The following is a 14,745-nucleotide window of genomic DNA, read 5'->3' on the forward strand; positions in this document are numbered from 1 at the left end:
CCCTCCTGCTATGAGAGAGGTACCGCGTCCACGCTGTGAATGCATTGTCACAGAGCTTACTTGCCAAGTCGTTGTCGTTATTCGAACTGCCAATTGGCAGCTGTTGACTCGCTCTTTTGCGTAGGGTCTAAAAGAGGCTACTTCAATTTACACCGCCTGCCCTGTCAGCAGCGAGGTATCGCGTCGACGCTGTGAATGCATTATCATAGCGCTTACTTGCCACTTCGTTATCGTGATATCCAACTGCCAATTGGCTGCTGTTGACGAGCTCTTTATCTCGTTATCTGAGCGCCGTGCCATATAAATGTGGTCAGAGCTGCGCCGAGCCCAGCTGTCGTAGTCTGCTCCCTCCTGCAGCATGTTAGGTTTCCGTCTACTGATTGCCGCCGCTCTGGCGGTATACGGTTGTGTCGCCCAGAACACCTCGTTGGATTTCCCTGAGGACTTCATGTTCGGTGTCGCTACCGCGGCCTACCAGATCGAAGGCGCGTGGAACGTAAGCGGTGAGTTACGGACCTCACTCATTATACTATCCCTTAACAATTCGAAATCTGTGATGGTAAACGGGAGATCTCGTCCCAGAATTGTTACCTATGTCCTCATCTACGACTCTGCGCAATCATCAGTGGAGCTGCAAAAAGTTATTTGTCTTTGCGATGAATGCCAGTGAGGCCACTGCCTACAGGAAAATCTACAGGTAACTAATACTTGATGGAATCGTAGCACACTAACAGACTAAAACAGTACTGGAGAGATATTATGCCACCAAAAATATCTCTCACATCGGGAGTAGCAGTAATGCCTGTATATGTTTCTTTGTTTAGTTTCTGCTTATTTACCATTAATAGACACCTTTCACTTACCAGCACAGATATGCTTTTTTTTTAAACGACAATTGTAAAGTATATAAATTACTTATGTTAGCATAAACAAAGTATTTACATCATAGCACAATCAAAATTTACAAAGAGAGGAAGGTAAAAGAGGACAGCAAAAAAGTGGAAAGGAAATATGAAACAATGCGTTAAATCCAACATGACTCTGATTTGAGACATTGATACTAACACAGCTGATCATAGGCTGCATCGTTTCAATAAGCAGTAAATGAGGAGCTAACTTTTTATCAAGAGGTAAAGCATTGGTTTACTTCTTTAAATGGGGGAAATTGTAAGTTCAAATGTGTGTGAAATCTTATGGAACTTAACTGCTAAGGTCATCAGTCCCTAAGCTTACATACTACTTAACCTAAATTATCCTAAGGACAAACACACACACTCATGCCCGAGGTAGGACTCGAACCTTCGCCGGGATCAGCCGCACAGTTCATGACTCCAGGGCCCAAGACCGCTCTCCTAATTCCGCGCGAAATTTTAAGTTCATTGACGGTACGGGGGAGGTCAGTCCATGGTTGAGCACTTGTAGCACGGAATGCCATAACATAAACGCTTATGGTATGTAAAATGCTAAATTTACTACCAACGTAAAGATTTGCTGTATCACCAGTGTTGGTAAAGTTTTAATGCTATGTATGCCGATGGATAAAAGAAAAAAAATCTGATGAACGTGACATTGGACTGTTTGTAACCAAGATATATCTGTGACGGAAGCACTAATAACATACTACAGTGTCTCTCACACAATAACGTACAGCATGGACGAAGCGTCGTGAGTTGTTTCTATTTAGATTTTGTTGTAGTGCGTTACAATAACAGAAAATATTCCTATTCATATATAAAGAAAAGGTTCTTTCGTATTTTTGTAAAATATAGAGAACCACATATACCTCCTTCCACACAGCTACAGTAAAATTACTCCAGTTTAAATGCTAGTCTAGTGTTACCCCAATATTTCTTACTTACAGACATTAATTTATGTATTACTTAATAAAATGTGTGGAAGAGATTTGTGCAGATATGAACTGTTCAGTCGCCAACAAGCAACTTTTTGGTTAAGATGCTGAAAACGCAGAAGCTGTCAAATTCAGTAAAATAAGTAGAAAGGATGTGCGCTTATATGGCTCATGTCGGCATTCGCCACATACACCTCCAGTATGTAACAAACTATAGAAATTGCCACTGTGAGCATAAAAATACAGAAATCCACAGCGAAAATGTGGTCATTTAGAAAAATTCTACAGGACTGAAAATCCACGACAAATACACTACACAGAAACGTTTAATAGTTATAGCTCTAGATTTTTGTAGTGGTAGCTATTAAACAGAGGCAGTTTGTGACATGGTAGGAATTCTCCAAAGCAGCAGAATTCGTCTTGTTGGTAGGATGTCGGAATACGAATGTGGAGTTCGTTCCAAGCATTTATCTTTTCAAAGAAATTGCGACTGTGACCGAATAAGAAGACACTCTCGTCCTCATCATTTAACTATTACTCCTCTCTCTCAATTCATCCATCTCAAACTGATATTCCATTACAATCCCTCACCTTCACTCAACTCACCCTCATCCTCACCCTGGTAGTCTCACACTCTCACACTCATATTCTCACTCTCTCACACTCTCATATTCGCACTCTCTCATACTCTCCCTCCCTCTCTCTCTCTCTCTCTCTCTCTCTCTCTCTCTCTCACACACACACACACACATGGTCTGAACCGTTTAGGAATTTCTATCCGAATTTGATGAAGTGGTTTTCATTTTCGTGAACACCCAGCAACACTCATCCTTGAAACCTAGAGCAAGCTTATTTTCCACCAATTACAGCAACTCTCTATAGTCAGAACGGTGATACATCCAACTGTAGATCTTGCTGTCGCATTCTCTGCGAAAACTACAGGACTACATGAATGATTGTATAAGCGACTTTTTCCGCAATTAAGTGACGATACAGTCGTCTGTAGAATATTATACTGAAATCTTGTATTTACAGATTTTTCACACCTTCTTAATGTATGAAAAATAACTTAAATACCACAGCAGACTTTCATCGCAAACATTTTATTCAGTTAACAGTTTCAATCATTATTATCATCATCACATTGATCTAAAAAGAGAAAAAATTGCATTTTTATGAAAAAAATTACGTAATAGTAGGCTGTCAACTATTATTAGCAGTATCGTAACATACACAGCCATACAGGTTAGCAAACCTATCTGTCCTCATCGACTTAAGAGGGTAAGTAAATAAAATATAGCCGGCCGGAGTGGCCGAGCGGTTCTAGGCGATACAGTCTGGAGCCGCGCGACCGCTACGGTCGCAGGTTCGAATACTGCCTCGGGCATGGATGTGTGTGGTGTCCTTAGGTTAGTTAGATTTAAGTAGTTCTAAGTTCTAGGGGACTGATGACCTTAGAAGTTGAGTCCCATAGTGCTCAGAGCCATTTGAGCCAAATAAAGTATACAGTCATAAATGGCGAGGTCATATAGAGTAAAATCCTGATAAAATGGTAAACAGTCACCACCCGTAATGTCGGGTCGTCGCTGGTGTACTGCGCTTACAACAATGGGAACAGCTGAAGGGGCTTGGTCGCTAGATGTCGCTGTACACGTCGGGACCTACTGCAGTCGGCGATCACAGCGCCGTACTGTTGATATGATTCGTTTATCTTAAGTTCATTGAGTTTATGTTGTAGGTGGTCACCCTTAGTTTTACATAGAAACAAAACCTGGGATTTGCCTTACCTGTTTTAGAGGCAGCATGGCCAAAGAAATGACCAAAGAAGGCTGTGAGCATAAAAGTGAACAATGCCAGGAAGAAAACTCGTCCAAGTTCTGTTACTTAATTAATTACGTGAGGCGCTTAGGGGCAGAGAGGATCAAGCCGATTCTCACCCAATCTGATGTGTGGGAGGGAGGGCTCGGAAAATATCGCTTAATTTTTCCCGCAAGAAACAGTGCCAAATTTCCGTGAAAACTGGGTTCACTTAAATAAAACATGTTTTCCAATAAAAATGGCTAAACCCTACAAAATAATATTTATCGTGGTTACTCGAACGCCACAAAGTAGCACAGTACCCCGTCGATTGCTTAGCCACCACCAGCCAGCCAAACGCGTTACTAGCGAGCGCAAACAAATGCCTTCTTATTTACAGTTAAAAATAATGAAATGTTTTCAATTATTGTTTTGGTTGTGAAGTGTGATGACCGGGACTGTTGCAGCACACGCTGTAATCCTCCGCTTATGATTCTTCACGACTGTTTCCTACCACCTGCATAACCTATCAGTTAGGTTGACAGGCATCCGACGCTCCCGGACCCTGAAGAGCATGGCGGAAAGTCATTTGCTCCCTTCTTAATTAGCTACTGCCTACCGATTCAACCTTTGCCAGCATTCATCAGCATACTCTATGACCTCTACTGCCCAAGCGTACGTGGTGATTTAGAACGCCGCGAGGGATTAGCCGAGCGGTCTTTGGCGCCGGTCCCGGCGGAGGTTCGAGTCCTCCCTCGGGCATGTGTGTGTGTGTGTTTGTCCTTAGGATAATTTAGGTTAAGTAGTGTGTAAACCTAGGGACTGATGACCTTAGCAGTTAAGTCCCATAAGATTTCACACACATTTGACCATTTGATTTAGAAAAGGGAAACTGCAATTCATGCGGTATCTACTTTTCATCCATCACAAGAGCTGCAGAGAGCCGACGTGCGGTCCACAGTGCACCAGCTGCACCAGCGCACATAGTACGACCCTCACGGATTGTCACACGTCGCCGGCCGCGGTGGCAAGCGGTTCTAGGCGCTCAGTCCGGAACCGCACGAATGCTGCGGTCGCAGGTTCGAATCCTGCCTCGGGCATGGATGTGTGTGATGTCCTTAGGTTAGTTAGGTTTAAATAGTTCTAAGTTCTAAGGGACTGATGACCACAGATGTTGAGTCCCATAGTGCTCAGAGCCATTTTTTGTCACACTTCGATGTAGAGAGCATCTGTGTGCAAGCGACAACGGTTTATAGTGGCTAAATCATAATGAGCTTGGAGGAGCATATGGTTTTACTGAGAACTCTCACGAGGGACTAGGAGAGGGGGATGGGGGGGGGGGCAGGGGGGTGAGCCAAATCTCACGACATCTCGTCAACGGGGGAGGGGGTCGTCGAGAAAACGCCATAATCGCCTCACGTAATTAATGGACACCCCCTTAAGAAACTGGGACCAGATGATTTTCGTAATTTTCTAAGAATGGATGAATCACGCATTTCGGAGCTGCCGAACATACTCAACGAAAAAGAATACAATCGCGATAGAGGCCGTAAGCTGCGATGACAGGCTTTTAGGTACATTACGGCTTCTAGTCTCTGGTAGAAGTTATTTGAGGATATCAAATTCACTGCTGTTGTATCCCCACAATTATTAACTAAAATGACTGCTGTAGCCTGTGGCGTGATTCATAGGTAACTGAGGAAATACACCATGTTGTTTGTTGTTATTGTGGTCTTCAGTCCTGAGACTGGTTTGATGCGGCTCTCCATGCTACTCTATCCTGTGCAAGCTTCTTCATCTCCCAGTACCTACTGCAACCTACATCCTTCTGAATCTGCTTAGTGTATTGATCTCTTGGTCTCCCTCTACAATTTTTACCCTCCACGCTGCCCTCCAATGCTAAATTTGTGATCCCTTGATGCCTCAAAACATGTCCTACCAACCGAAACCTTCTTCTAGTCAAGTTGTGCCACAAACTTCTCTTCTCCCCAATCCTATTCAATACCTCCTCAATAGTTACGTGACCTACCCACCTCATCTTCAGCATTCTTCTGTAGCACCACATTTCGAAAGCTTCTATTCTCTTCTTGTCTAAACTGGTTACCGTCCATGTTTCACTTCCATACATGGCTAAACTCCATACAAATACTTTCAGAAACGACTTCCTGATGCTTAAATCTATACTCGATGTTAACAAATTTCTCTTCTTCAGAAACGATTTCCTTGCCAGTGCCAGTCTACATTTTATATCCTCTCTACTTCGACCATCATCAGTTATTTTACTCCCTAAATAGCAAAACTCCTTTACTACTTTAAGTGTCTCATTTCCTAATCTCATCCCCTCAGCATCACCCGATTTAATTTGACTACATTCCATTATCCTCGTTTTGCTTTTGTTGATGTTCATCTTATATCCTCCTTTCAAGACACTGTCCATTCCGTTCAACTGCTCTTCCAAGTCCTTTGCTGTCTCTGACAGAATTACAATGTCATCGGCGAACCTCAAAGTTTTTACTTCTTCTCCATGAATTTTAATACCTACTCCGAATTTTTCTTTTGTTTCCTTTACTGCTTGCTCAATATACAGATTGAATAACATCGGGGAGAGGCTACAACCCTGTCTCACTCCTTTCCCAACCACTGCTTCCCTTTCATGCCCCTCGACTCTTATAACTGCCATCTGGTTTCTGTACAAATTATAAATAGCCTTTCGCTCCCTGTATTTTACCCCTGCCACCTTCAGAATTCCAGAGAGAGTATTCCAGTCAACACTGTCAAAAACATTCTCTAGGTCTACAAATGCTAGAATCGTAGGTTTGCCTTTCCTTAATCTATTTTTTAAGATAAGCAGTGGGGTCAGTATTGCCTCAAGTGTTCCAACGTTTCTACGGAAACCAAACTCATCTTCCCCGAGGTCGGCTTCACCAGTTTTTCCATTTATCTGTACAAAATTCGTGTTAGTAATTTGCAGCCGTGGCTTATTAAACTGATAGTTCGATGATTTTCTCTGCTGTCAACACCTGCTTGCTTTGGGATTGGAATTATTATATTATTCTTGAAGTCTGAGGGTATTTCGCCTGTCTCATGCATCTTGCTCACCAGATGGTAGAGTTTTGTCAGGACTGGCTCTCCCAAGGCTATCAGCAGTTCTAATGGAATGTGGTCGACTCCCGGGGCCTTGTTTCGACTTAGGTCTTTCAATGCTCTCTCAAACTCTTCACGCTATATCATATCTCCCATTTCATCTTCATCTACATTCTCTTCCATTCCCATAATTTTGTCCTCAAGTACATCGCTCTTGTATAAACCCTCTATATACTCCTTCCACCTTTCTGCCTTCCCTTCTTTGCTTAGAACTGGGTTGCCATCTGAGCTCTTGATATTCATACAAGTGGTTCTCTTCTCTCCAAAGGTCTCTTTAATTTTCCTGTAGGTAGTATCTATCTGACCCCTAGTGAGACAAGCCTCTACATCCTTACATTTGTCCTCTAGCCATCCCTGCTTAGCCATTTTGCACTTCCTGTCGATCTCATTTTTGAGACGTTTGTATTCCTTTTTGCCTGCTTCATTTACTGCATTTTTATATTTTCTTCTTTCATCAATTAAATTCAATATTTCTTCTGTTACCCAAGGATTTCTACTAGCCCTCGTCTTTTTACCTACTTGATCCTCTGCTGCCTTCACTACTTCATCCCTCAAAGCTACCCATTCTTCTTCTACTGTATTTCTTTCCCCCATTCCTGTCAATTGTTCCCTTATGCTCTCCCTGAAACTCTGTACAACCCCTGGTTTAGTCAGTTTATCCAGGTCCCATCTCCTTAAATTCCCACCTTTTTGCAGTTTCTTCAGTTTTAATCTACAGGTCATAACCAATAGATTGTGGTCAGAGTCCACATCTGCCCCTGGAAATGTCTTACAATTTAAAACCTGGTTCCTAAATCTCTGTCTTACCATTATATAATCTATCTTATACCTTTTATTATCTCCAGGATTCTTCCAGGTATACAACCTTCTTTTATGATTCTTGAACCAAGTGTTAGCTATGATTAAGTTATGCTCTGTGCAAAATTCTACCAGGCGGCTTCCTCTTTCATTTCTTACCCCCAATCCATATTCACCTACTATGTTTCCTTCTCTCCCTTTTCCTACTGACGAATTCCAGTCACCCATGACTATTAGATTTTCGTCTCCCTTCACTACCTGAATAATTTCTTTTATCTCGTCATACATTTCTTCAATTTCTTCATCATCTGCAGAGCTAGTTGGCATATAAACTTGTACTACTGTAGTAGGCATGGGCTTTGTGTCTATCTTGGCCACAATAATGCGTTCACTATGCTGTTTGTAATAGCTAACCCGCACTCCTATTTTTTTTTATTCATTATTAAACCTACTCCTGCATTACCCCTATTTGATTTTGTATTTAAAACCCTGTAATCACCTGACCAAAAGTCTTGTTCCTCCTGCCACCGAACTTCACTAATTCCCACTATGTCTAACTTTAACCTATCCGTTTCCCTTTTTAAATTTTCTAACCTACCTGCCCGATTAAGGGATCTGACATTCCACGCTCCGATCCGTAGAATGCCAGTTTTCTTTCTCCTGATAACGACGTCCTCTTGAGTAGTCCCCGCCCGGAGATCCGAATGGGGGACTATTTTACCTCCGGAATATTTTACCCAAGAGGACGCCATCATCATTTAATCATACAGTAAAGCTGCATGTCCTCGGGAAAAATTACGGCTGTAGTTTCCCCTTGCTTTCAGCCGTTCGCAGTACCAGCACAGCAAGACCGTTTTGGTTAATGTTACAAGGCCAGATCAGTCAATCATCCAGACCGTTGCCCCTGCAACTACTGAAAAGGCTGCTGCCCCTCTTCAGGAACCACATGTTTGTCTGCCTCCCCACCAACAGCAAGGTCCATGGTTCATGGGGGAAGAAATACACCATGGTAAAGCAAAATAAATACATCAGAAAACATTTATGTAAACGGTATTAACTATCAGCTGCTAGAACTGGAAAAATCTTTGCTCTTCAGGAGAGGGTTTGGATATGTTGTTGTTGTTGTTGGCTCAAATGGTTCAAATGGCTCTGAGCACTATGGGACTCAACTGCTGAGGTCATTAGTCCCCTAAAACGTAGAACTAGTTAAACCTAACTTACCTAAGGACATCACAAACATCCATGCCCGAGGCAGGATTCGAACCTGCGACCGTAGTGGTCTTGCGGTTCCAGGCTGCAGCGCCTTTAACCGCACGGCCACTTCGGCCGGCTGTTGTTGTTGTTGTTGTTGTGGTCTTCAGTCCTGAGACTGGTTTGATGCAGCTCTCCATGCTACTCTATCCTGTGCAAGCCTCTTCATCTCCCAGTACCTACTGCTGCCTGCAGCCTACATCCTTCTGAATCTGCTTAGTGTATTCATCTCTTGGTTTCCCTCTAAGATTTTTACCCTCCACGCTGCCCTCCAGTACTAAATTAGTGATCCCTTGATGGTTCAGAACGTGTCCTACCAACCGATCCCTTCTTCTAGTCAAGTTGTGCCACAAACTCCTCCCCAATTCTATTCAATATCTCCTCATTAGTTATGTGATCTACCCAGATAATCTTTAGCATTCTTCTGTAGAACCACATTTCGAAAGATTCTTTTCTCTTCTTGTCTAAACTATTTATCGTCCATGTTTCACTTCTGTAGATGGCTACACTCCATACAAATACTTTCAGAAACGACTTCCTGACACGTAAATCAATACTCGATGTTAACAAATTTCTCTTCTTCAGAAACGCTTTCCTTGCCATTGCCAGTCTACATTTTATATCCTCTCTACATCGACCATCATCAGTTATTTGGCTCCCCAAATAGCAAAACTCCTTTACTACTTTAAGTGTCTCATTTCCTAATCTAATTCCTGCAGCATCACCCGACTTAATTCGGGTTTGGATACAGCTGGACTTTTTTTTAACTCTTGTAACAATGAAGCTAGTATGTCTTATGAGTTAACGTCCATTGAATGTCAATATTTCTGCTTTTAGACTTCTTTTCCGGTAAGTATCGGAAATAAAGCATAAAAACGGAAATACAGAAGGTTGCCACGTCATACGAAACCATTATGGATTCGTTACAAAAATGAAAAAAATGCTTCATTTCTTGCATCTGTATTGCTATACTCTCGCACGACGGGTCCCACAACCATCTGCAGCCTTTAAATTTCTCCACAAACTCTGTCTTAAAAATTTCGCCCGCCTTGCACCCTGTCATGTATATTAGAATGGAATCCCGTGCGCAGTGACCAAAGATGAACTTTGGTCGGGCGATTGGCGCTACAGTGCTACACAGGGAACAGTTTGTTGGGTTGAGTGGTGAAGGGTCGGATGTGGGGTGTTTCTACCAGCCCGACATCCCGACTTGCAAAGTCCGTCAGTTAGTAGGGCAAAACGTTAACACATGTCCAATTTTTCGGTTGGTCGGTCGGTTGCTGCGTAAATAGGGCACTTTAGGCAGTCTGCGTAAAACTTAATCGGATACATTAAAACTCAATTAAAGAAACTGCTGCAGTTTTAACACTGATTCAAAGAGAAATATTTGTTTATACTGTAAAAGGTAGCGGGAAATAAGTGACTGTGAAATCTGCAGTTAAATAAATTTAATTAACAGCAACGTATCAATGGATTAAAAAAAGCTCTGGAACAGCGGATCTAAGAAACCGCAGGCGGCGCGGGGCCAAAACATAATGCAAATGGACAAAATAGGAAATACAATTAAAAGCTCTAAAGCGTAAACAAAGGTATCTAATGGCGTTTCACTTAAAATGATGAAAACTAGTTCCTAGTTGTTTTCTGTGATATATATGGCGCAGAATTAGGCGAATTAAAGGCATCATATTCGAAACATGATAAAAAGACTTCGGGCACGTTGACAGCACAGGGCCGGGGAAGAAACAAAACTCCATACCTACAACAGACCGTCATACAATGGAGGACAGGTGTTAGGTACAAATTCATTTTGTTCATTAAGAAGTTTAGAAGGGAGGCGTTTTCTATTTCCATGAATCTTTATGTCTTTCAAAATATGGAGTAGACGTTTCTTAGGCGCAGTGTGTACAACCTACATACTGTAGTCGATGTTAGTTACGGTATTCTTGTTAAATACTGTCCACACGCTGCTCTATTTTGTGGACGTGTATGTTCCTGAACTTTTTATTTCCAGCTACCTTTTATAACTTTAAACTATTTCTCTTTGAATCATGTTATAACTCTAGCTCTTTCTTAAAGTGCATTTTAATGTATCCGATTTAGTATTTTACAGAACGTCAAGACCATATTTACGACTTTGTATCACGCCTTTGCAGACTGGCATCGGCCGGCGACATGTAGTTGTCACGAGCGCTCAGATGTTTGCACCGTAGTTGTAAGCACAGTACGCCAGCGACGAGCCGACAATACAGGTGACAAATGGCTCTGACCACTATGGGACTTAACATCTGTGGTCATCAGTCCCCTAGAACTTACAACTACTTAAACCTAACTAACCTGACATCACACACATCCATGCCCGAGGCAGGATTCGAACCTGCGACCGTAGCGGTCACGCGGTTCCAGACTGTAGCGTCTAGAACCGCATGGCCACACCGGCCAGCATACAGGTGACAAGTGTGACCATGATTTTAATCTACGCGTCGATGCCATTTATGGCTTTTTGTTTGTTATAACAAGGAATCTCACAATAAATATATCATGGTTCTACGGTTTATTGACACAATATTGATACAACTAATTCTGTTACCAAGCGCCAAGTTGTAGATGAACACTTCATGGAAATTATATACTTTGATAGTGGTTACACCAGTCTACAGGAAGTGCAAGTAAAAAGCAGAAGTCCAGTTTCCAGTAAAGCATTCGGATTCTGAGTCTAAAGCGCAGCCAAATCAACATACACAGCAGGTTCATCTCAGCGTAGCATTTCCTAGTTGTTGAGTAGAACATAGCACGATGAGAACTGGCTTGTAGAAGTCAGTAAGACGTTAAATAGGGTTCCATAGTTAATGGAGCTGGCGGGTGGGGTCGCTGTATATTCTGGGCGGCCAATCGCTGTGGTTTGAAGCACTTGCGCACTCGCGCGAAGGCGGCCTGCGATGCTAACAGCGGGCTGTGCACGGAGAAGTGCGGCCAACTACGGGTTTCTTGGCCGCACGTTATACCGCGCCGCTGCTCGGAGCGGAGATTTAGTAGTTGTGGACACCACATCCCTTCCCTCCTAGTGAAGAGGGGAATCATCTGCTGCGAATGAACGCCACATCCGTGGGATCCTCCTCCGAGTCCTCAGCGTCGTTGGTGACTCGGGGCACAGGAGCTTACGGACGAAAACGCCCTGGCCTGGTGCGAAGGCTGTATGGTGTGGACCTCGGCAGTGGAGCAGGTGGTGCAGGAGGAGCCAGCGGCATGTCTTTCTCTTCATCAGGAATTACTCGCGGCGGGTGACGGGGCGACACCTCGTAGTCTGGGAAGGGCAGCCTCTGGGGCTGGGTCGCTCTTTTTGGGGTGTGGTGTTCGTCAGCTAGCTGTGGTAAAAAGGCTTGTATAAGTCTGGTATTACACTGACTGGGTGACTTGGGATAGGATGGGAACTAGGGGACTGATCATGATGATGAGGAGAGGGGGACGGAAAAACTATTGGGAAACTAGTCAGAGACGAATTGATTGGCACGTCGTAGAACCTCCTGGTCCAAAAGCTGCACTCTGAAGAACTCCCAACCATGGTGCTGGACAACTGTTCCCGGAAACCAGTCTGGTCGCCGGCCAAACGATTCCACCCACACCAAGGTCGCAGGGTGGAACTTGGAAGCAGGCAGTGGTGGTGTTGGCGGTGGCGTCGTCGTGAGTAAGCTCAAGAGGGTTCGGGGCTGCCGACCGTGGAGAAGTTCCACTGGACTTTTGTCTCCAATGGGTGTGGATCTGTAACTGCTAAAAAAAAAAAAACAAAAAGAAACCTGGAGGTATTTGTTAATTTGAATTTTGAAAATATGGATCATCCTCTCGGTTTCGCCATTAGATTGTGGATTGAAGGGGGCCATTGGAATGTGGCGAATGCCATATTGGGCACAGAAAGCACAAAACTCTTTGTTATGGAATTGTTGATCGTTTTCAGTTGTGAGCACTTCCGACAGACCATCAATCGCAAAAAAATTTTCTAAGGCTGTGATGGTGTTGGTGGTTGACATGACATTGCATCCGAAAATATACGGAAATCTGGAGTAAGCATCAACCACTATTAAGAACATGACGTTAAACACTGGCACGGCGAAGTCAATGTGTACTCGCTACCAAGGACGAGCGCATGGTGGCCAAGAAACAAATGAATTGAAGGTGGTTACACCAATGTCTAGGAAGTGCAAGTAAAAAGCAGAAGTCCGGCGGAAATCACAAATCCGTTGACATACTAAGACTAGTGAACTCTGAAGTCCAGTTTCAAGTATAGTATTCGGATTCTAAGTCCATAGCGCAACCAAATCAACATCGACAACAGGTCCACCGCGGCGTAGACTTTTCTAGTTGTGGAGTGGAACACAGCACGATGATAGCTGGCTTATAGACTCAGTAGCGGCGTTAAATAAGGCTCCATAATTAATGGAGCGGGCTGCTTCGTACTTTACACGCCAGGGAGGAACATCACTCTGGCAACCATTACTCAGTGAGTTTGTTCTCTTTAATACGTTTGATATTCAGCACACTATGTATCTGTAAACACCTGTCGTAAACAAGGGTCATTACTGGACTGATTGGATGCAGGTGTAATTGAAAGGCATGTGCTTACGTGAATTCGACAATTCGGCAATGTAAAATGGTACAAGATACGGAGTAATACAGTAAGAATGGAAGATCAAGAGCGAAGTGCTCGGATTAAAAAGGGTGTAAGACAGGGATGTAGTCTATTGCCCCTACTGTTCAATCTATATATGGATGAAGCAATGACAGAAATAAAAGGAAGGTTCAAGAGAGCTATTAAAATTCAAGGTGAAAGGATATCAACGATACGATTCGATGCTAACATTACTATCCTGAGTGAAAGTGAAGAAAAATTAGATGATCTGCTGAATGGAATGAACATTGTATTGAATTCAGAATATGGATTGAGAGTGAATCAAAGAAAGACGAAAATAATGCGAAGTAGCAGAAATGAGAACAGCGAGAAACTTAGCATCAGGATTGATGGTCACGAAGTAGATGAAGATAGGGAATTCTACTACTCATGATGGACGGAGCAAGGAGGACATTAAAAGCAGACTAGAAAAACAAAAAAGGGCGTTCCTGTCCAAGAGACGCCAACTAGTATCGAACATAGTCCTTAATTTGAGGAAGAAATTCCTGGGAATGTATGTACGGAACACAGCATTGCACGGTGGTGAAACATGGACTGTGCGAAAACCGGAAAAGAAGAGAGTCGTTTGAGATGAGATGCTACAGAAGAATGTCGAAAATTAGGTGTACTGTTATGTTAAGGAATGGTGAGGTCCTCCGGAGGATCAAAGAGGAAAGGGATATATGGAAAACACTGACAAGAATAATGGACAGGATGATAGGACATCTGTTAAGACATTAGGGATTAATTTCCATGGTCCTACAAGGAGCTGTAGAGGCTCAAAGCTGTAGAAGAAGACAGAGATTGGAATACACCCAGCAGATAATTGAGGACGTAGGTCGCAAGTGCCACTCTGAGATGAAGAGGTTGGCACAGGAGAGGAAATCTTGGCGGGCCTCATGAAACCAGTCAGAAGACTTCCTCCCCCTCTCATCTCATGTAACTTGTAGGAGAGGGTTACTACGAAATATAATATTTAGTAAAGTGTAGTTCCCGATTCATACATCTGAAATGCAATAGTCAGATTCCCGTTGCGCGTTTTATCTTGAGATAGGAGCTAAGGCTAGAAACTTAGAGGTTTGGCAGTCAGAGGCAGGCAGACAGTGTTAAACATCATAATGGCTCAACAGAACCTCGCAGCTACGAAAAGGCACAATTATAGGGCGAAAGTGCGACCCACCAGGGAATTGTAAAAAAATCGGAGGCACCTCTTAGTGCCACTAAGTATTCCCTACTGGCTCTACAC

General features: G+C 43.2%; 1 protein-coding gene across 1 annotated transcript in view; it reads left to right on the forward strand.

Moving 5' to 3' along the window:
- Positions 1 to 343: 343 nt before the first annotated feature.
- Positions 344 to 14,745, forward strand: part of LOC126198757 (myrosinase 1-like) — a 125,245-nt gene continuing 110,843 nt past the window's right edge. The window contains exon 1 of the mRNA XM_049935313.1: positions 344 to 503. Within this exon, the coding sequence (XP_049791270.1) occupies positions 359 to 503 (145 nt within the window). The 5' untranslated portion in view covers positions 344 to 358. The remainder of the gene's footprint in view (positions 504 to 14,745) is intronic.

The sequence above is a fragment of the Schistocerca nitens genome, chromosome 8 (assembly GCF_023898315.1).
Source record: "Schistocerca nitens isolate TAMUIC-IGC-003100 chromosome 8, iqSchNite1.1, whole genome shotgun sequence".
Classification (NCBI taxonomy): Eukaryota; Metazoa; Arthropoda; class Insecta; order Orthoptera; family Acrididae; genus Schistocerca; species Schistocerca nitens.